This window comes from Fringilla coelebs, assembly GCF_963513975.1.
Source record: "Fringilla coelebs genome assembly, chromosome: 7".
NCBI classification, from domain to species: domain Eukaryota; kingdom Metazoa; phylum Chordata; class Aves; order Passeriformes; family Fringillidae; genus Fringilla; species Fringilla coelebs.
The window spans coordinates 17,276,282-17,300,885 of NC_140035.1; the positions used below are offsets into that span (position 1 = coordinate 17,276,282).

Genomic DNA, 24,604 nt, shown 5'->3' on the forward strand with positions numbered 1-24,604 from the left:
ATACAACAGCAAAAGAAATTATTACAGATGATACAACTAGGAACTTATGTTGTTAAAAGGGAAGGTGCATTTCTTGCTACAATTTTGTTGAATTGAAACTGTCTTGAATATTTGAGTATCTCCATCAACATATTTATTTTCTTTCATATTTGCAGCAGCTAAAAGATTGCTAAAGCAATTTATCTTCATTGTCCCACAAATCTCTGACTGCAAAGTAAAGCAGAATTCTTTTAAAAAACAGAATATGGGGTAAATATTTCAACAGTGCACTATACTGGAACCTTATACAAGGATACAAGTAATGACTGCTCATCCACAACATCAGGAAAGTAAGGCAGCATAGGTACTCTAAGAGGATCAAGTACATTTTGAACTTCACTAATAAGCAAAAATGAATAGAGGAATTCCAAAGCAAAGCATCTCCTTCATTTTTCTAATCCTAAAGTTACAAGCAAGGAAGAAATTCATCAGTCTCGGTTCTGATAAACCCTCTCCTAGCCTATTTTTAAATAACACTCAAAGTTAGCTTAATATGTACTTGCATGCAGTTTTTAATCCCAGTTCCAATTTCAGTTAAACTGATGCACACATCTGGGACAATTTTAGTGAAGTGGAGTTGCTGCAAAGATACATTCAAATCAGAGAATTGCTGACTGAAAAAGGAAAACATACATTTCGGTATCTTTAGTTTTGGGGTTGGATTTCAGAATAATGTTTTTAAATCCTTTCTACTACTTGCAAAAAAGAGATCAGAACTTTACAGGCTGTGATTGGAGCTGCTAGAAAGTGCTTTTGAGCTCTTGTCTAACAGCTTGAAAAGCATTAAGTTTTAGTCTCAGTTTATCCTGTCACAGTAAAAGGCCTAAGTGACTTCAGTCTGTGCTGTATGAGGCTAATCCTTTCATCAGGTCTCGGCTGCTTGTTTCCACACCTAACAAAGTCTGGTAGGAAACAGTTTTTCTAGGAAATTTGAAAGAAGAAATGTGAATAGATTTCTTCAAAACAAGTAATTTCAATCACAGTTGCAGTTAATTAGTAAGGAACCAAACTTCTCTATCAGTGTGGGTTTTGCTGTCTGTTATTCCTCTGATCTTCCTGACTGCCTGCTGGCATAACATCCTGAACACTTTGCATTTACAATCCTCATATCCAAAGACCTACTTAAAAAGTATTGATATGGATTAGCAAGAAAACAAAGACATTTAAGCCAGGAATTGAACTACGTGGTTTTGTGATGTGTACAAATGCATTATACCCACAGACCTTTGGAGAACAGCTTTAGTCTTATATCAGGGCTTTATCAGACTGCTCTGACACTCAGAGCTACCAGAAACCTGGCATCCAGCTGTAGAAACTCTTTACACCTCCCCTTTTGGCCTGCACTTTCTACATGCATGATACAAGGTGCTTATAGAGAATCTAGCCAGTTGTGCTGTCCTAAGGGACCTTGTCAATTATAACAGCACTATGAATGGTTTTATAATTTTATTTTTGCCAAATACATGGAGAAGAAGGCTACTGCATTCATCTTTGTTGCAAACAGGCCTTCAAAAGCAGGAATACTATCAAGCTGTTTCTTTTGGTATTATTTTATATATATATAAAATTACAAAGAATGATTATATATATGGCTTTAGCCAAAAATGTTTCTGAAGTTCAATATAAGAAGTTTGTAGATTAAATTTGCGACATTTATTATTTTCAACAAAAATAAATAGTAAATGCAGAATGAACCCAGAAACTATTTATGACTTTGCATTTATTTGGGGAAATTCTCAGTCAAAGAAAGTGGACGTAAATTTTAAAAGCTTAGTACATTTTCTTGAGACAGCTTCATGGTATGAAATTGTAAATTGCATCATTGATGAGGCATTTTGTTGCTAACAAAATTCCTTTTGACAACTTTCCTACCTTGTAGCAGTAGTTCTGGATTTTTTTTCTCATTGACTTTATCTTTCTTATCACTCACTATCTCTTTGCCCCAGCCCAACTCAGCTCTTTTGTTTGACTTGGAGCAGCTTTTTTCCTCTCCAGTTTTCAGTTCCCCAAATAAAAGAACCACCAAATTGTGGTTCACATCATTGTCACGTTTGTTAATAATATGAGTGGATCACACTGGTTCATTCCCAACCTGAGTGGTTAACACTTAACAGGAATGCAGAGGTGCTATGGTGTTTCTCTCTAACAATGCTGTATTTATCAGTGAGCTTTTGTCTGTGGCTTCTGCTTCTGAGGCAGCTTTCAAAAAAAGGATGATGACGAGAGTTGCCAGTGGTAGCTTTTGATAGAAACTGCACTAATTCTGGCTGCTCCCTGTATGTTCAAACACTATGGTGAAATACAACATTATGGTATCTGTATCTTTAGTCAAAATTTCTTTCCTCAGTTGTCTTCTGTTATTTTCTATTGGGATACAGTTTCAGATAAATTGTACCTCTGGATTAAAGTAGCTGTTAGCAGTCATGAGTCAATGCTCAGAGTCAATGATCTCTGTAGAATTCAAACCACTCACCTTTACTACAAATAGAGTGCCACAGTTTAGCCAAATGCTACAAATGAAGTCCTAAGATAACATATTATGCCATGCACATGAATATTTAGCTCTTGAAGGAGGGCTGCTACATTTTAAAAGCAGCATTAAATTAAATATTAGTAATGCAGTTTCATTAAGATGATTAAATTAATGGGTCTAGTCCTATTTCTGCAATAGGCTGGAAGAAATTGCTCAAGTGATGTAACAACATTGTGCACTGTAATTTAGTATCTATTTATCTTGCTGTAGCCATACGACAAATATTTTTAAGAGAAATAAAAGTACTTAATGCAGTATATGTTAGTCTTTAAACTGTCTTTCTGGAATATTTAGGGCCTTGTTTATTTTTATATTTCATTGTCAATTATTTGTATCACACTCCTACTATTTGTGCAACAACAGTATTTTGCTGCATAATTCAAAGTATGCCTTTATGGTTGAGATCTCAGTAGGGTGAATGCCTTTATGGTTGAGATCACAGTAGGTTTTTAAGCTCACCAGAAATCCGTGAGCTCAAGCCCCACACCAAGACTTGGACAGGAACCCAGAAGTGATGCTGAAATGCAGTATTAGAGATAATACTGCATTTGACGTTCAGTCTTTAGGATGAAATTATAAGTTTGTGTTTGCTTCATTAACCTTGAGTAGTGGTTTTGTGGAAATGGTTCAAAATGATGCTTTTAAAAAAGAACATATAATAACCCTATTTCCTGGTCAGCTGTCATTTCTCCTCCTACTCAGTATTCAAAAATTCTCCTACAAGCTGTTAGTGAGCACACAGTAGTTGTTCTTTTACACATCTGATAGGTATGTCCCTATTTTGGGAAGTACTCAGAGATGAGGATAAATGTATCAGGTCACATTCTGGTTTTTCACTTCCAACACTCTCTTTGGGCTGTAGAGGTTTTAAGAAAAAAATGTGCACTGAAGTGACTGTTCAAAGAGTTCTGGCAATCTGGAGCATGGCAATAAAAGTCCTGCCACCTTTGAAATTGGTAAAACATGTAGCACTGTGTTGATAAATAAGAAAGCTTGTAATACCATCCACCAACTCTTGCATAAGGGTACAAAGGATAAAGATTCTTGAATTTTCCATCTATTCATTTTACATGAGTGGAAGACTGGAAAATCAATTAACATACATATGGTATATGGTACCTAGTTAGATTTTGCCTTTGTCCCTAAAGTATCTGGAGGCTTCATACAGATCTTGTTCTTCATCTGCTGTCTGCTCAACTTCCACCACCTGCTTATTTGCCTAAGTATGGCATGGAATGCTTTTATTCAGTGAAATAATTAAGGCATAATGGATAGATAATTTTTAAGGAAATTTATATTTGGAACAACAGTTTACCTTGTAGTAGTTGTTAGTGAAAAAATGTATTTTCTGAAATTTTCTGAAATTTTGTATTAGGAAGGACATGTACAAATATCGGCTGTTATATGTTTTCCAAAAAATGACTGTTCTTGTAAATTCTGATGAAAAGCTTCCCTGTAGGAATATGTGCTCAATTTTTGGTTTCTGTATATAACCTTGAAACAAGTACTGCTGCTGATCATGACTTAATTGTTGGTCTTGACCTGTTCTGGTTTTGCACTCATTCATAAAGCCAATGACCAGTTGATGTCTTCAGTATTTATTAAAAGGTCAGAGATTTGTCCTGAGATGATGTTCCCCTTGTAGACTAATGTGTATTGTGCCTGGGAGCATAGAGTTCAGGGGCAGAAGTAGTGCTTCAAGGAATAAAAACTAGTTTTATAATGGGAATTGTAATCCAGTTTCCCATGAGACTATAAAATATCTATTTACCCTGTGCTAGCCTGTATGGCTCTATAATTAAGAAAATCTTATTTTTTCTGGCTGGATTAAAATGAAATACAACTAAACAAATGACAACAATAAGTGAGAGGTTGGAGAGGACAGCATTAAGCAGAGAGAGGGAACTAGAAAAGGTATTTGGAAATCGGTCTGCTGTTTGCAGCAGGAAAAATACCTTTAGAAATATTAGGTATCAGTACCTCCACTTAGATAAACAGAAATTTAAAGTATGGTCTAGACATTGAGGAATTACAAAGCCAGCATGGTATCTCTGGTGAAATAAGGCTGACATTTCAGTTTTCGAAGATTTTCAAGAAGTAGTTATAAATTTTTTAGAATTATTCAATAACATAATGATAGGTATGTAAATAATAATTTTTTGTTTGCCCCATTTATAATATATGTATTAAATGAAAGCACCATAGATTTTTTTTCCTTGATTTCTGTGTAATACAAAGGATAGTACAGGATCTTACGATAGGTATATCATAGACCTACTTTAAAAGAATTTTTAGAGATATAATAAAAATAATATGATGATATTATATTATGTGTAAAAAACTAAAGATAAAAAATGTCAATTTTATCTCTAATTATATATCAACTGCTATAATTTACCGAATTTCAGAGAATCTAAGGCTAAACATTTTAGGTCAAAAGCTTTTTTACCAGTTTTCATCTGTCATTCACAAAAATGCTTCAGTTGCTATAGAGTGAACATTTTAAGTATGTAACGTAGATCAGAAGGAGAACTCACTTCCAACAACATTTCTGAACTCAAAATTATTATAAATTTTAGACTTGAGACTTTTAAAGAATGTTTTGTTAAAGAAACTCTAGGCTCATGTTTTTTTTGATTTTAGGATGTTTGGGATCAGTGTTTGAGTTATTTATACTCCTCTGCACATTTCATAAAGCCTTATTAATTGTTGATATTAATGAGACTTATACAATGGGACTAGTCACATTTTTTCATTAATACCTAATGAAATTAAAGTGACATTTTAATTATATATATATCCGTCTTTCTCCCTTGTTTGTTTGATTGTTTTTTTCCTGCCCAGGAGATCAAAGTTTAAGTAAAAGCTTTCATCCTAAATTTTTAAAATTTTAGTCATATTTAATTCTTGTTTTGGCAGTTTGAAGCCAAGGTTTTGGACTTAGTAGATATTGCAACCTTCTCTGTGTGGTGCAATAATACTCACTTAAGCTCTCAAGCTTTCACAGGGAAATTCAGCATTTGCAAAAATGACTGAGTTGAATCATGACCTGAGAAGTTATTAGGGTGGAACTTGAAAAAAATTATTTCTGTTTTGTTTATTTCCCAGTTTGGCCAAGAACCAATTTGTTTCATGCACTCTTGTACAGTCTGTTATGCACAAGTTTTCTTATTGTGCTTATATATTTCTTAGAGAACCTAAATCTGCTTTCTTTCCTTTGGAGTGGCCTGTAATAAACATCTTCTCCAGAGGATCCTCACTCCTGAAGTCTGACTAGGGCTCCAATTCAAAGGGTAAATCAAGCTTTCTGTTTGAATTTTTCACTTTAATACAGAGCCAAGCCAATTTCATGTGTAATATTGACTATATCTTTGGTAAACAGTGTTAGGCATCCAATTATATAATTATGAGTGATTGCAACCACCATAGTAAATATATCTGAAGCTATTTACTGCACTTCCCATAAACTGTATTAAAGTTAAAAATCAACATTGCTACCAAAACCAATGTATATTCAGTGCTAGATTTTGCTAGCTGCTCTGAAGAAAAAGGTTGTGTAAAAGCAGTGAGTTTGTGATTTGTCCCTTCTGTGTTTCACCATACTCTGATATTTATTTTAGAGGTAGCATGAAAAATAAGGGCAAATACACATAAGTGGAAGCAATGAAAAGGATATCAATAGTATTTTTATATTATTATTCTATATTTATATATATATTTTTATATTATTATTCTATATTGTTGTTTTAAGATATTACTGGATGCAGTATATTATTGCTAAATTTTACAATTGCAGAAGACAGATCCTCTATGATATAATAAGAAAAGCATCAGTGAGCTATTCAACAAATCAGAGTTATCACTTTCCTAAATTTGTAGCTCAGACTATATTTTCAGGTAAGTTCTTATATAGGGACTGAATGCAGGCCATTATTTTCATAGCAAATAAATAATCAAAATCCTCATAAAGAGCTAAATCAGTAAAATTTTCTTGAAAATCTGAAGGAAAGGTGAAGATATCTAATAATTTGAAAAAATGGACAGGGTTAAAATTGTGGGAACCCTTGTACAGAAAGACAGTGTGATTCTTGGTAACTGGCAAAGAATAGCCCAGAACTGAGGAAACAGCTACTTGTTATGTGTGCTCATCCCATTCCTGTCCAGTGTGTGACTACACCAGATGCTTTACTTGAACGGAATGATAATTTCAATAGAAGAAAAAATATGATTCTAGGTACTCTTGAGAATTCATATCTCCCTTCTTCTCCCCACTGAAAGGTATAGTAATGTTAAAGGTGAAATGAGCTTTATGCATGGAACTAACTGGAAAATTCTTGGTCAGGTTTTTGCATGCTTTTCTCTCTCTTGCTTAAACTTCTCAATGACTCTAGGATGGCAGCCCTGAGAGCCGAAAGTTTGTCAAAATAGTTTTGATTTGACCATCACTGATTGAAGGCTGATACACTTGGCAAAACTAAAACAGATTTTAACTTGATTCAATCCTAGCAAAATTTTCCTTTCTACAGTGCTGTTACATAATAACATTATCAATTGCTGAAAGTATTGGTAGCACAGATCAAACAGACTTAAAAACCTTTCATGCTGTTTCGCTTGTTTTGCTTTTTCTTTAATTTTTTTTTTTCTGCAATATATAGATGATATGTCTGTGGCAGGTAGTAATGAACTTTCTTTGCAATTCTTCAATCTGCTTTGGAAAGTTTCCTTTACAGAATATATCTCAGAGGTAAAATGTTAACTTTGATTGCTGATCTCAGTTCAGCATCACAGTTCTGGTGTTTTATTCCCATAAAATGTAAAACGATATCAAACTCCAACAAAGATATGCATGAAGGTCTCTATACCCCCTAAAACACCGAAAGGAAAGCTGAATTTACCATTGCAGGATTTGGAAAAAGCATTTTGAGGTGATGCAAGAACCTCCTTAGCCAGAGGTTCTGCTTACCCTTTTTGTTGCACTTCAGAAAGGCTGGTTAGGTAGACTTAATGGAACTGTCAATCCTGTACTCAAAAAAGGTTTCTATTTAGCATTAACACTTTAAAATAAGACCCTTTTTTTCCCCAGCAAATAGACCTGGGCTGAGTGGTTCAAATCACTGCCCTGATCTCTAAAATTTCTTATGATTATCCTGGGTACCAGGATAAAAAATGTAACTTCAAAGAACAAATATGCCATAACTCTAAAGATTAGGGCTGAAGTTAGTAGGAAAATATTTCAGTTTTAGAATACCTGCATGTCATTTTGCTCTCATAATTACTTGCAAACTGTGCATTTTAATATATTGTGTATCTAAAAAACAATGACTGGCTGATAATTAAAAGGGTGATGTGTTCAACTAAGTCATAAAAATGCATATATTTGTAAAGCCTTTATCAAATATGTAAGTAACTATTGAATAATTTCAAGCATTTCAAATCCATATGAAAATGTAAAAGCTTTTCAGTTATTCAAAAACCTTAGAAATGAAACTTAACTTCTTTGGGACATTTGGTTTACAATCCTTTTGCTTTAGATAAAGACCATAAATAAATGGGATATAAACACAATTTTGAAAGTTATGTTAATCAAGGGTAAGTTGTTTTGTAATAACTGTGTGTAAATATAACTGTGTTTCTCTGCAAAGCACAGTGTCAGAAGCAAGGCTAGAAAAGCCATCTTTTTGGCTCTTGCTCACATTCTGACTTTACTCAAGCCTTGTAGGGCCAACTATCTTTAACTGTTCTTGACAAAATCAAGTCAACATTTGCAATCAGCTTGTCATGAGCAGGGAATATTTGGTCCAGTCCAAGAATGAGAAATGATTTGTACAATTTCATTCCTTTAAATTAAATATAAAACACATGTCCCAGTACTATGCATACTAAATTAATCCTATGCAGAAATAAAGCACATACAAGCTGCTACCCTGAGCACTGTACTATATCTGTTGCTTGCAGAAATGGGTGCATTTGAAACCTCAGTATGTGAATCTCTCACTGACTACCTTGGAATGGCTTAGCATCTGAACTGAAATAAAAATACACTAAAATAAAAAGTTACAAATTGAAAAATCCCTGCATAATACTATATTTAATGCATATGCTAAATGTGTTCTCTTCTGCATCATCTAATTAACTGATGTAGGAGCAACCAGCATTTCTAATGTAATGCCAGGAACTGCTGCTGTACACCCTCAAGATACTTCTATCTGTCACATGGGCAGAGAGCAAAAGGTAGATCCTTTTAGGCAGTCAATAAAGCAGGTTTTATCTACGAACTTTCAAACATCACATTAAGATGATTAAAAATAAAATCCAGCATAAAACAGAGAGATCTGTAAGTGTTAAATATGCATGCAATATGGAGAGAAATTATTTTAATAATAAAATTAGAATATTGTCAGCACTTTAGTCAGTGGAAGTATATTTGATTAAGCTTATCAACACCTTCAAGCAGCAGTTGAACTCATCATTAATAATATTCATTAAATACGCTTTGTCATATTGTGCTTGTTTTACAGTCCTTGTCTACAGGTAAAGAACTGAGAAAAAATATGAAATGGGTTGCAAATTGGAACAGGCTGTCAGGCCCCTCAACTGGGGTGTCTTAAATCACTAGGATTATGTCTCAGTTTTCTTTTTTAATATCCTCACATGGAATCACATCCCTAAATGATGGATATTTGAAGAGATACTGCTTAAACCCATGGGTCTGACACCACTGCAGTGGCACACAAGGTGCAGGATCCCCGATGCTCTGCTGCTCAGGTCTGTGTTAGCGGCCAGCTCCAGCAGGATGCTGAGTGCCGTCGATGCCAGCAGGCAGATGTTGGGAGATAGCACACTTCCATACTGATTGTGGTGTTCCACAGGGTAGGGGAAGGGAAGTTGATATTGTCCTAAAGGAAAAAGCTGGTATTAACCTGTGAAGAAAACAGACTTCTGTCTCCCCTAGTCACTAACCTGGAAGAAAGCGTATAGGACAAATCTATAATTTTTAGAAGGAAATATGAAATTAAAAATGGCAAAAGAGAAATGGAGAGGAAAATGTCGTTTGCATGACATGGCTAAGGAAATGTTAGCAATAAACTTTTACTTTTGAGATGAGACAGTTTTTCAGTAATGTTACCTCGCTAATGAAAGTCACTGAAAAAATTCGACAGTGTGAAAAATATTTCTCTCTTAGAAGATCTGATTTTTTCAGGTCTTTAGTGACAAGAATGAAGCTCAATAATTTGTACCAGGGATGCTCTGGTTAGTTGCCAGTGCAGTTGCATTTATCTTCTAGTGTAAGACAATTGATTAGCTGTTCTAAAACTTAGTAGTCCATTGCAACTTTCTTTAGCATTAAGTTGGTTTGGACGACTGTAATCTACAGCAAAATAAGCATTAGGATTTTTTTTTCTTCCAAACTCAAGCACTTTTTTATGAAAAATCTACCAAAGAAGACCAGGCAGCTTCCTAACAGCCAGATGAATTGATCTCTCTTACAGGAAAACACTGATTTCTTCATAATAAAATGTGTACCAACACAGAATTTATACCATGTAGCACATCAGTAATGATATTTAGAAAAGGTGCTCCATCAAAAAACACCTAAGTTGCAATTTCAACCTTCTTGTATGTCTAACATAAAATTATTTCCTAATGCATGAATAAGTGTATCTAAATTATGTAAAATTCAAGGTCTAAAACTTGACATCATACTGAACCATTGAAGAAAGAATAAGAATAATACATAAAAGTAGCATAGATGCCACTTAGTATTATCAAAGATATGTAAAATACCCACATATGGGTTATTGAGTTGAGAGGAAAAATAAAAGAAGTATGGTATCTAACTCATTAGTTCTTCAAACACTGCAGAGGGTATTGTTCAAATGCTTTCTCAAGCACCATATCAGTCCATTCAAATACTCAGAAAAATGAATAAATGTATTCAAATACCAGTTGGCTCCACAGAGAACTCATGACTAAGCTCCAGTGAAAAAAAAAAGCAAGACGAAAACCAGCAGCAAAACACCCCCAACAAAAATGGTACTTAAAAGAGGTGGAAGCAAGGACAGGCTACAAGAGAGAAATACCAAAACACTGCCCAGGCATACTGGCATGGTTTTGGAAAAGAAAAATCTGAGCTAGATTTGAAACTCTTGGGATATCAAGGGCAACAAGAAGAGTTTGTGTTGCTAGTATGTTAGCAGTAAAAGAATGAACAAGTATACAACTGAAGTTGTATAGTCAAGTATACAGCTTGAGTCTGCCAATGAGTGGGGAGTAGTGACAGTGGATGCAGATAAAGTTGAGGTACTTTAAACATTCACTGCCTCAGTCTGGGAAAGGTTTGAATCCTGAAAAAGGACTCAGACAGTGATCTGTTGAGAAATTTGAGTGCAGTTGTGTGCAGGATAAAACATACAGGGTTGTATCATCAGAATCTTTTCAGTAGATTGGGGAAGTGATACTTCCCCTTAACTCAGTGCTCAGTTGACCACACCTGGAATAGGAAATCCAACTTTGGAACCACAGAATACTAGAGATCGGTGGTAGCACCTGAATAAGTGCTACAAATATCACAACAAAGTTCAATATGAGACTGGCAAATGATATTGTTTTTCTGTTTGAAAAAAGCATGACTTTACCAGCGACTAAACTTTCCTAACCATGCCTCCTGCATTTTTACTTATCATTTATTTGGCAGTTCCATTTTCTATATCAAATTTGGAAAGACTAGGGCTGAAGTTGACACCGGAGTTGATTCCACCTTTGTATTCTTTTTGTGTTCTTTTAACCCTATGTCAGAAGAAGGAAACAGTTTGGACACATTTGCCATTCAGTTTGGACACTTTTGCCTCAGCTCTCTCTAATCCCATTCTGGCACTTCAGGGTCACGTGTGACCTCTGTAAGACAAGAATTCATTTCTCTGGAAATTGTTGTTTATTATGACAGGAGAGAGACACGTACACAACTGCATTACCTAGGGTGTTGTCTTGGACCTGACCTGTGGTCTGAGATGCTCATATCACAATAATTCCTATTAGGTACAATTCCTATTAAAGGTATTTTGACAGAACAATCCCCTGTAATATCATTTTCTATTCTCACTCTGTTATCCCTTTCTTAGACTTGATCATGTTGGGGATTTTTTGTGGCATTTATATATATATTTGTACACTGGGAAATGTTACAATGCAAATTCGGTGTACTGCATTGTAAAAGAGAAGAGGAAAGTGTGAAAATGCAGTAGAGAAGGAGGTTTTGGAACAGTGAGCTTTTCCAGAACAATTCATCTTTTGAGGTAAAAGACTCACCGCATTAGTCAATCAGTTCATAAGGGGCCCCTCTAATTTGCTGTTCAGTTCAAACTTCCTGTGATTTAATACATTTAATGAGAAAAATGCTTTATTAGCAAAAGTGTTGTGAACTATAGAATATCAGTTTGCATTCTATGATGGAGCAGGAAGTAATTTTGGCAGCTCCTCAAAGTGGTTCTTAAAACTTCTGAGAAGGAGAAATGCACTTTTATAATATATACATATAATTGGAAGTCAACTCCTTAATTTGATTTTACATGTAAAACTTCAGGTCGGTAATATCTCTTGCAGTAACTCTACCTCAGCATGCTCTTCATAGTTCTGATAACTTAGTTAAATCTCATCTTTTAGTGCCTGTGGGATCTATGGGGCAACAGCCTCCCCCCCCCCCCCCCAACATATAGATAATCTACTTTCTAGGTAATAATCAAGATTAAATGTGTAGACTTGCTTCTCCATCATTTCAAAGAAAGTTGGCATCTTTCTTCAGATATTCCTCAGAAAGTGGAAATAAAGACCTTTATATATATATATTTTTTTTTTATTTACAGAAAATTTATCCCAAGTTTAAAAGGGATTAAGAATAAATTTTTATTTTAAAGGGAAACAATTCAATTAATTCCCATGAAACAGGGACAAATGCTCTTGCACATTTAAATGTTAAAGAGATTATGTCTGAAATTCAAGCAGCCACACACAATATATTTGCCTGGCTAATAATTATGTTTTGCATATGTTGAGTTCTGCACAGACAATGATACTACTGGTAATTCTGCTACTGCAGGATCTGCTTTTTTTACAAATGAGGTCAAAAGACAATCAAAAAAGAATGTAAACAGGTCTGTGTGGTAGCCTTGCCTACCCATCAGCTAGGAAGAAGAGTGGCCTGTGAACCATGCATTCCTCTTTTCCGCTCTTTAAATAACCGTGAGCATAGGAGGGGGAAGACACCCACACCCAGCTTCTGATCTACAAACATCACACAAATCAGACACTAATTCTGCTTGTAGCTGCAGCAGAACTGAATAGTTTTTAATTAACTTTTTAGGCATTTGGGAGCAGGTCCTTAGATCCTACTTCTAATCCTGACACTAGAAGAGATTTGCAAGTTTCAGGATAAAGAGGAACAAGGTTTTATTACAATTTTGTGGTCATCCACAAACAGTACTCAAACTCTTTACGTCAAAAGCTACAAAACTTTTCTTTAAAACTCTGGGTGTAAAACACTAAATATGCTTCTGTGCATTAGGTGCTCACATTTTTGTTGCTGTAAACAATCAGTGTAACTTATAGAAAGGCTAAGGATGTTCTGCAAAGGATGCTCTGAACAGCAACCCAGCGTGGACTGGCTCACGACTGACATTAAACATAAGCTTCCACACCAGTTACTGAGCTGCTCCTGTAATCACAGAGAAGGCTCAGATGTTGATTTATAGATACCTGGTTTTGTACTTCAAGGCTGTTACCACTTTCTCACATAATATGGTTATGTTGTCCATGACCCTAGAAATAGTCCTTCTGGGAAGAGATGTTCTTTCAGTTGAATAGACTTTGGTGTTAAATTGATTCCTGGTATATTTTATCAAGCAAAATAACACTGGGGACTCAAAATGGAAAAAATGGAACACATTTTCTTTTCTTTTATTGTCATTATTTAAAATGGCATGGACTTTAGGTTCTCTCTTTTTTTCTTTCTTTCTTTACACTTTTTTAGCAAGTAGACAGAATTGCACCATTATTTTACCTTAACTGCCATGACAATAGGATTTATGGACTACTGAGTTTCATGTCCTTTTGAAAGTATAAAAAGAAATGCCATAAACATGCAAAATACTAATGAGATTATCTGGCATTTTTTTCCAGAGAGGAAGGAGTAAAGCAGATTGACATAAATGAGTTTTGAAAGGAGGAAATTTGCAAGCTATTTTCAGAGATCCACTTGCATTGATTTGAATGAAAATCAGCAAAGAATGCTCTAAGAAATAATCTCAAAAGAATAGAGACTCCAAAGTCTGACAACAGCTGGGAATAAGTGCTTTAGCACATGCATGTTAGTGATGAAACACATTTACATGATGATTAACAGCTTTTCAAGTAGCCTAGGTATAAGACAAAGACAAAACCCCCTAATGTCCTTGTTCTAAAATTGTCTCTGCCTGCCTAACCTGTGGATTAAAATGTAGGAAAGTTTTGTCTGTGTTTTGCATGTTTCTTTCGTAATTTGCTGTCTCTTTATGCAGCAATAGAGATTCAGCTAATACTAGTTAGCAAAGGTATTTAGGCATTGCTCCAATGCCTAAAGATCAGGATCTCTTAGTCTTACAAAAATTAAACTTTGCAATTTAATTCTATGAAAGCTGTTGGTGTGCAAACTAATTCCTGTGTCTTGCTCTCAGGACTTTATTACTGCTTCTGGCCACAGAAACAACCAGTTGCCAAATAGTCCTGTGTATTTGCTCAAAAAAGGCCAAGATTTCACAAGCTGGTACTGTCAAGGATCAGTATTCAGACGTTGACATAAATCCTAATTTCCAAATATTTAAAGTCAATTCTTGTTGTGTTTCTCTGAACTGGCTGTTTAGGCAAGACCTTCTGATTTCCACTGCAGTCTAATCTGGCAAAGCAGAGGTTTTAATGAGGTAATGTGTTATTATGGAGGAACAAGGGCAGGAAATCAAGAAATTTCACCATGTAGTCAAGTACTAAATGCAGCTGTGATTTCTGGACTAAACTTTCTTCTAGTTATTTCCACTCACTATCAGTAATGAAATAGTTAATAATGTGGACATTTAAATACCATCTTTAGATTTTGATTATATGATGCCTCTTTGTTGACAAATAAGCTAGAATATATTCTTTGTGTAGATAACACTTCAATGCTATAATTGAAGGCAGTGTGAAAACTAGGTATAATAAGATCTATAATTGGAATCCAGTTAATGAAAGAAAAAAAGATAAGACCTTCCCTTTACACTGTTTACTTTGACATTTTCTCAGATTGAATTTTGGTATTTTTTGTGGTGATCTTTCCTGATGAGATTTCACTGTGATTTAAGTATTAAAGAATTAACAAAATGAGAAATGAAAAGGCTATATTGAGAAAATTGGTGAGGAAGCTTAAAACTGTATATCTGTGGAAATTCTGGAGGTCAAAAAGCATTTTGTGATTAGTTATGGATATAATTCTGCTTTCAAAATGAAATTTTAGTTTAATTCCAAGAAATTATTCCAATATGCATGTTATTGCCTTTTAAAAAAACTCAGTATACTAGAATAAAAGGTTCAAGCTGTACAAAATCATAAGGCAAACAGTTCCCACCTCAGAGATGTGAACTTTCAGAGTTGCAGACAATGTGAAACGAGCAAGTAACTATAGAGCCACAATACCCCACTGTCATTGTCATTTATCCGCTCTGCCTGGATTGAGGTTCACAGCTACAGTTCTGATTGCTTTTGAGATATGCAGTTTCCAGAGTCAATTAGCAATTTCCATAGTCAGCTTTGTCTTGCTACTCCGAATCCTATACTGCCTGATTAAGCTTTTTCCATACTTAGCTGGGAAGAGCATGGACTGCCTAGTACACAGACTGAGTCATACACTAAGTCAAGCATGTAGGAAACATTTTAAAACTGGACTTGAAAGCACTAACATAAAACGTAACCCACACCACTCTCCTCTTCCCATTGCTTGGAACCAGAGGGAACAGCACTCATGTCAACACTGGTGTTACTCAAAGTGCCACGTTTTGAAGTTTGTTTCATATCAAATATGCAAAAGGCTGCTATTAGAAAAGCAGTGGCTCTTCCCCTGCATCTATTGCAAGGTATGATGTCTGATTTGCTCTCAGCATCTCTTTTTGATATATGGGCCAATTCGGTGGAGAAGGGAAAGAACTGATCAATAACTTGAATTAGGAGTATGCAATGACTCTTATCATAATGTAACATTAGAAAGGATGCACGATAAAGATGGAAAGAGGACACAATAAATCATGTGAAATGACACCAAAAATAGACTGACAGCATCTGTTCTTTTTGTCTCATAACCCAAAACCAAAATAGCTTTCACTACAACTAAACGAGCATATTCAAAGGAGATAAAAAATTTTGTCAGCAATGCCTAATTAAAAAATGAAGCTCTTTTGAGGATGTGTATCACATCGTAACATTATATTACCATTTCACTCTAGAATGTGTCACCTTTCATACTGCTACGGCATTCTTTGTGAAAGTCAGCAATCGTTTTTTCTTTTTAGCTTAGACTATGGAAATTTGGGCCCCTTGATTGCTGTAAATTGGCCCTGTGACACTGAATCCTGACATTAAATTATCCTATGGAAGTCCAGTGTAAAAGAGTTCCATCTTAACACTGTACTGAAATGAAAGACTACTGAACCACTAGCCTGCAGGTTTTTTATTTGTGCCATAGAGGAACTCAAAACTGTCAGAATGGATTTTTCCAAATTAGGATTTTTTTTCCTGTTAAAGATACAGTACCTAAAATATCAGCAATTTTATTCTTAATTACTTATTAAAATTATATATATCTATTCATACCTTTCTGACCCTAAACACTGAGAAAGAGAATAATTTAGAAGTCAATTTAATTGTTCTATTTATTCAGGTACTGTCTCTTTCTATCAAAGTTCCCTCCTTATTTAAAATCAATTCATCTTTACCTGAAAAGAAAAAGGAATATATTGGAAAGTGAAGCAGTTGAAAAATAAGGTTGAAATTGACCTATAAATAAGCTTTCTTAGGATATGTAAGAGGTGCTTTATCATAATCATTAGATATCCTACATGAAATGTGAATCAGAAGTGACCCACAGTTCTGAGTAGACATAGAAGCAGTATCTGAATGGGGATGGGTAAATGAGATATTTGGATCACTGAGCTATTCTCACTGCCGATGGTTCTCCTTGCTGTAAAATCAGCAATACTGAATGGGGCAAGGGATGGTTTTTTTCTTGACAAGTATTAAAGCCTAAGGTAGAAATACAGCACTACAGACACAAGAATGGATTTCCTCCTTCATTTCCAATAGTCCAACACCTTCAGTAACAATCTGGATTTCATCCAAGGGGTATTTTAAGAATGCCTGGAAAAAAGCCCTGCATTAAGAAAGGGTTTTTGACAGGTTGTTTTTGAGGGGGAAACACTTCATCAAAATGCAGTCAGATAGTATTTCTTCTGTCAAGGAGTCCTACATCAGTAGGGTATCAGAGGGATTCGATTCATTGGCCTATCTCAACAGTTCTGGATAAGGCACTGAAACTATGGCCAAGACTGCAGTTGCTGACCCTCACACTAGAACAAATCCAAGGGGACTTGACACACATGAAAGCAGCTTTCTTTTCAGCTGTGTTTTTTATTGATTGGTAGGTTCACACAAACAGGTGGTAAAATGACTATGCTGACTGAAGTCTAGATAATGAGTTTCTAAATGAAGTCCTGATCTTTCTTCTTAAGAACTCTTAATATCATTTTCACTTTATTTCTTTACCATGTTTGCACAATTTTTATTTTCCTATCCTCAAAAAAAAGCAGAAAAGGCCTTAAGATATTAGTTTGGAAATGTACTTTGAAAATGCAAGTATGTTTAATTTGTAGTCAGTTGTGGCAAATTGTTTTTTGAAACTGGTAAATGGCAAGTAGTTTGTGAGATTTGTACAAATTCTGCAAATTACTTGATCTTATCTTTGCTCAAACCTATACCCTACTTTAGTTCTTCTTAACCCTAGAATATATGATGGTTAAGCTTAAATTTAAGCTGAGCTTAAATGATCCTATCTTCCTTTAATAGATATCATCTGCAAGCTTAGACACATCCCATTATTGCCCACAAAGCATACAGTAAAAAGTAAAAATGTATTCTATGTGGTACAATATTTTCTGATTATTTTATATATCCATTCTCAATCCCAAAATAATTATACTTTTTATCTCAAAAGTTTTACAGCTTTACCACCTCAAGCAATATTTTACATCTGTCAAAAATGATTTATGCAATAATGACTTAAACTGCAAAATGGAGTCCTCAAAGGAAGAGCTGTCAAATATTTTCACCATAAATAACTTTATTAAAATAAGAACTGATATCCTGTATAAACAATATCTTGCCTTCAAGTATAATTCAGATCATATAGCTATAAGATTAGTGAAAAAAATGGTGAGCTAGTAAGGAATTTATGATTACTGCTTTGATATCAGAGTATATTTTTTTAATTAAGCAGATGCTAATGTCTAATGGGCAATACTTGGAAAAAAATGGTTTCAAAATAATACTTCTTGTGACTTGTATTTATCTACTGCTCTTTTTAAAAAGGGGTATTTACATTGAAAAAGAAATTTTATGTGTCTTTAATCTCATGAGTACATCCAGTGACAATTGTGGAGGTACTTGTGCTATGAGAACCTGTAAATTTGGACCTTAATTTTGGCACCATCTGTTCCCATTAATGATTTTTCTCAGTAATTATCTCTTTTGGTAGCCATGTAATTGCCTACTGTGGCACTATTGAAGAGGACAGAGGACTAGAACTTCTCTTGGATTGTATTAATACCCTTCTAAAAGGAAAAAGAGAGAGGAAAAATTCAAACCAAAAGTAAGCTATACTCTGATAGAAGTACTCTGAGGGCAGCTAGTAAGGCTTTTAGCCACAAATGTCAAAAACTGCTGTGAAGGCAGCACTGGTATGGCTGGGACAGGGCCTGTTGGGTGCCCAGGTCAAGTCTGGGCCACCTAAACAATTACACAGTGTCATCACAAGCATTTGATGCTTCTCTGCACCCTCCCCATACTGCTCAGTGAAAAGGGAAACAAGTTCCATCCAGGTTATTCATGTATAAAATCATCGCGCACAAAATTTTTTTCTCCTTTGACCACTCTGTCTTTTGTCTGTCATGTTTAAGGCAATGTAGATTCAAACAGTTGCCATTTTTTGAATATGAACTTGCAATAATTTTTTTTCCCATCCTTCTGTCCCATCTTCTTTGAGTGACTAATTCGGCCAAAAATTAAAGCAGTGAACAAACAGCAGCTTTCAGTCTTGCACCATCACGATGTTTAAAACTCAAGATCCTGCACTTTCATCTAGAAAAATGGACTATAGACCAGTAGGGAACATCAGAATCCTAATTCCCGTGTGTGTGTGCAATACCATTTTTCTATAGCAAGAATTCTTTTAAGCTGAGCTTCAAAGCTGTGACATTTTAAAATTATATGAGGTGGTATTTAGAATCAAAAAGAAAAAGCATTATTTATAGAGTGATTCCCTTTCTGATATCTGCATTTCTGGAATTCTGATGACAGATTAACTTTAAAAGTGATCCCACTACATTTGCTTTACTTCAAAATATTAGAATAATTTTTAATTTAATCAGTGGCTTATGTAGAGTAAATTATAGTGTGATGTGGAATAAGGTTTTATTTGCAGTCCACTGGGCTTTTAGTCAGGAGTGTGTTAACATGTTCTTCGGAACCTCTGGTCAGTGGAACCTCCAGCAATTCACACCTTCTCGAGGTGTCTTCCTCTTCTGCGGGCTTAGTATTACATTAAATATTATACAGTGGCTTGCCATGAAATAAAATGTCAAACTAAACTTTTAAGCAGCGTATAGTTCATTGGAGTAATTTGGGTTACTCACATGTAGAAAGTTACATTTCTGACTGTGCTAGAATTGACCTCTGAAAATTGAAAATTGCTGAAATTGACCTCAAGTCTCATACTCACTCAGAGCACAAATGCACTAAACTAACCAGGACCTAAACTCTCACATTTTTAGAAAAATCTTGAAATTTACTTTGTTTCATAACCTGGAGAAAGTCCTTGTTAGGTATCACTATTCTGTATATTACAATATACAGACTATATTATATATAGGTATATGTATATATGCTATATATTGAAAAATCAAATTTGAAAATTTGCAAAAGTGAAGATGAAAAGTGAAGTATATCTTTTTGAGTTATTTAGAAGAACAATAGAATATGTTTACTAACATTCATTACATTCATCATACGGGTAGTTTCAATTTCATGACACCACATAGACTTAAGGCTTTCTATCACATTTTGAAAAGAAATTGAACATTATGTGGAAGAAAACAAAAAAAATCTGCATATACAGACAATCAGGCTGACAGATAGGTCTGACATTCAAATGCATGGCTATCTTATATTTTGACAATTTTTTCCCTGATTCACCTGTTTAAATTTAGCAGATCATACAGTCCACATGCTCAAATTTAGACAAGTAAAATGTAGAGGCAATTAAAGTAACTATTCATAGAAGTGATGTTACTGAAAACCTTTATGCATAAGATTGTTTACAATGAATAATCTCTAACTCTGCGTTCAAAGCTATTTATGAAAGATATGGCAACTTTTTTGGACAGTATTTCTTCATTATGTCTCAAACAGAATATGGCGTGTTGCATGATTTCAAAATTCAGCATTTTAGAAAGGAATCTATCTATCTATCTATCTATCTATCTATCTATCTATCTATCTATCTATCTATCTGCCTACCTACCTACCTCTGGTAATTGATAGATAAGCAGTACTGTTAAAGGTCTTTTCTTCCATCCTAATGTTTTGGAAGACTTTATGACTTTTAAACTACCGTACCTCTAAACAGTGCTCCAGGCTGATGGCCGTGAAAGTTAGCAATAACATTCTCCTTTTGCAATATTATTTTTAACACGTGCCAAGTTAACACAAACACAGGGTAGATGTGTAAAAGACACACAGTGTCAGGTCTCCTGAGAAATCTATGTCCAAGGCACAGCTACAAAAAATCTTAGCTGAAATCTGTTCCAGACCACCAAACCAGACCTTAGAATAAAGGGTTCTACTAAGAATCGGCTACCAAGAGTATGCTTAAATATTGGTAGCGTGGGTAGAACAGTTGGCCTGAGTCCTATCTGAATTATACCAGCCTAAGCTAAAAATAATATTCCTTAAGTCTCTCCAAGATAACGACAGAATTATTGAGAACAGGATTTAACTCTGTGACTTTAAAATGAGAGAGCACATTGCATGTGATTCTAAAATTGATGTAAACAACACACTGGCACTTCTCCAGAACTAATTTAAGCTCAGCATTTGAATATGAATTTCCTTTTCCTTCTCCCAAGAGTGTACACAGCAAGAGACAAAATAAGGTACACACAATTATCAATTACTTGAATTTGTTTGAAAGATGGGTGTTTCTGTAAATAACTCTGGGTAATTAAAAAAAAACCCCAACCAACAACAAAACTCTACATATAACTATTATGTATCATAATTACTTCTCATGTGTGTGCATTTTTAAATCTGCAAATACGTTTATTCATTTTTTTGCTGTTAACAGGGAAAAAAGTATCAGCAGATTCAGCCATTCTGCATGTATTGACTCTTTATTGAATAACAGGGAATAGTTCATAGTCTAGGCAAACCCAAATTTTGACTCTGGAAATACTAGGACAGTATCAGTAGTTCAATTGCAGGTACTTCACAATATCTCAGCTCTGAAAAAGGCTTGTCCCTTTCTTTATAAGCTAATGCTTTCTTTATGATGGGCTGGTTTTTTCTACTTTTAACTTTGTGGTAAAATATTGCATTTAAATCAAGGTACATTTCCTCTATGCTGATTACTTTAAGTGATTGACATCTTCTTTAAACCAACCGAGAGAAGAACTTTTGTTCCAGAGTTGCAAACACTGTGCTGGCTTCATTCAGCTGGTAGAGTGAGTGTGCAGTGACATACTCCATACACCCACTACTCTCAGGGCAGATTCCCTTACTGATACATGCAAATATATTTCACTGGACTTCAGAGAAATTACAACACTTCCAGCGAAGGGGCCGGCCAGTACAACATACACATTTCTTTTACCAATCAACTGCTAACCAAACATGCAAAAAGTTTTGAAAATAAAACCAGACTTTACCATCTTTGTGATAATAGGTGACTTCCACTTTCCTTTCCTCTGACCCCAGCAGGGCTTGAGCAATTTGGGCAATGTGATGTCTTTTGGTCTCTGGCCCATGAAGAAAATCACAGGTGCAAGGTTTCTGCATGACATCTGGCCTGGAGAACCCGGTCATCTCACAGAACCCATCATTGCAGTAGATGATAGCACAATTCTGCACTCTAGCATTAGCAATGATGAATTTTTTATCTGCAATAAAAGAAAGTGATGCATTTTTTAGTGCTCTTTCAACATTTCTTATAGGGTCGATTGCAGAGATGAATGCTGAACAACCCTTCTTTTCACGGAATGCCTGAAATACAGAGATTTTCAGTCATTTAATGAAGATAATTTGATCCATAACTTTTAAAGAAACTTCAATTAATTTAGAATACATTAAAGATGAATATAATTTTTTTTAAGGAAATAAAACCACACTATGCAAGTCTCTGTAAATCTCCTTTTGACTTCAAAATTTTGTCTGTTTCAGGCTTCACTGAAGCCCAAGTGATGAGTGCCGGCCCGTCAGTCACAACTCCAGGAAAGTCCTTGAAAAGTTAGCAGCTTCTTTTGGGGAAAAGTAGAGCCTCGGGAAGGGGGTTCTACTTTAGTGAAGGGCTTCCTGATGTAAGGTCCATCTCAATCTACTCTATAGGGGTTTTCATTGAGGTGAATGACAATAAATTTATAGTATTTTAATAAATCTATCTAGAATGTAACAGAAGAAAAGTTCCTAAAAACAAAAAAGGAGGTACATGAAACGATTGTTATGTTGAAAACATTTTGCAAATTTCACTGAAGTTTTGTGCTCCCATCCACCCTCCTTTCCCAAACTCTCATCTCAAAGACATGCTCAAAAGTTTTCAACTCTCATTAGTTTGTTTCTGTTTACCTTTTTAACACACTATTCCCATTTTAATTATAAATGTGTGACTGTGAGACACTTACTGCTAATAACGTTAATTTTTAGCTACTCAAATTCACAAGGCAATTGCTTGCTTTATAAAAGATTTTTTGCATGACCCCAAGTAAACAGTGCAAGTCTTCAAAATTTTAAATATGTCCATCTTTGAACACAGCGACATATTTAGAGATTTCATTCTTACTTTTCCTGCTATCTTTCAATCACGTTGAACTTTCACTATCACTTGCCTATTTAGTAGCTAGTGCGTTATTAGTGTCAAAAAATATACACTTCACTACATAAAAACTTGGAGTAGCAACACCAACTTAGCATATAGATAAATTAGGAGTAGCACTGTCTTTATTTTTTTCTCAAAAAATATAAATATTACATATGCTAATATGGGTCTAAGTATATGGAAGTATATCAACTGGAATTACCTGTAAGGGCTCACACCAGACTGATACTAAAATTATGCTAAATATTTAAATCAATGTGCATATATCAAACTACTGTTTCTAAATTAAATTCATTTTAAGCATCAAGTGATCCTTCTTACAGCTAATAGGAAACCAGAATTCTGGCCAGGAAAAAACACTTCAGCTTCAGTCTCCTCGACAGGTAGTAAACTGCTGCATTGGAAAAGACCTCACAGACTCTCCCTGAGGATGCATTTGCACTGGTTTGATAGATATTTTAGACTTACATAAACGAAAGAGAAATTTGACAGCTATATCTAAACGCAGTCATGACAACAAGGTAAGAGAGTATTTCCTCTTTTAATAACTCTTCTGCATATTTTCTGTTTCCTCTAAATCAGAGTCCGAACTTCTGCTTTATTTTGAAAAGGTAATTATTATTAACAGCATTAACAATCATAATAATAAATCTAGCCTATTTTTTAGACATTGCAAAGACACCAAGATTCTACATTCTGCTTTTAGAGCCATCTCACGGGTTCAGAAGAAGGTAAGAGGTATAACTTCTATAGCCGTACAATATGGATACAATCAACGATTAAAACTATTCCTTGAAATAGGGTGGGAAAATAGCCCCAACCCCCCTCCCCAAAAAAACCCAAACCCAAACAAGCCCACTAGCCAATAATTCAAGTTAGTAATCTGTATTCTAGATCAAAAACATTGCTACTTCTGCCAGGGATCCCCTCCTTACCTCCGGGGTTTTCTTTGCAAGCTACAAACTTAAAAATAGTCTGGAGCTGCTGTCCATTTAGTCACAAGCAGAAAAAAACTACTATAGCAAAATAGAAAGCGAGAACTTACTTTGCCCTTCAAATTTTCGTATGATTGTACCCAAAAATGTATTTTGTGGTGCCACATGACCTCTGCGAACAGGCATGTTTGTACAGGTCTTCGGTTTTCTGTGCACAATGACTTCTCCAAGGATCTCCTACACGGCTCCAGCCCAAAGCACCGAGCCAGCTACCCTTTGTGACAAATCATCGTCCTCTGGAGCTCGGAAATCTCTTCCCATTAGCACCACTTCCAGAGACACGCTTTTCCTATTGGAGTCAGATTCATCCCCCAGTTTCTGTCTTTTTCTTTCTTTCTCTCCTTGCTTTCTTTTCTATTTTTTTCCTGGAGGAGCTCGGACGCTATTGTCTGGGGCGGGTAGGGGTGGGGTAAGCAGGAGGAGGTGGCGGGTGGGGAAAGATTACAAGGGTAATCGATCTCTAGCACCAAACATCGCCAATTTTCCAAAGCAAATGGCTGTGACCCGGCAGTTTCCGACGCTGTAGTGGTGGTTTGAGGGCTGGAAGACTAATGTTTCTCCGCTGCCAGAGGGAGTGACGTTCCCCCCCTCCGGGCTTCACCACGGCGCGCAGCAGCTCGGATTACT

At 35.3% G+C, this 24,604-nt stretch overlaps 1 protein-coding gene across 1 annotated transcript in view; it reads right to left on the reverse strand.

The window, feature by feature from the left end:
* The window catches only part of KCNH7 (potassium voltage-gated channel subfamily H member 7), a gene marked incomplete at both ends in the record, with an annotated part of 202,945 nt that extends 178,842 nt beyond the window's left edge, over positions 1 to 24,103 (reverse strand). Inside the window, 2 exons of the mRNA XM_084209730.1 lie at positions 21,820 to 22,050; positions 24,028 to 24,103. Coding sequence (XP_084065856.1) covers positions 21,820 to 22,050; positions 24,028 to 24,103 — 307 coding nt within the window. The remainder of the gene's footprint in view (positions 1 to 21,819; positions 22,051 to 24,027) is intronic.
* Between the last annotated feature and the right edge of the window lie 501 nt (positions 24,104 to 24,604).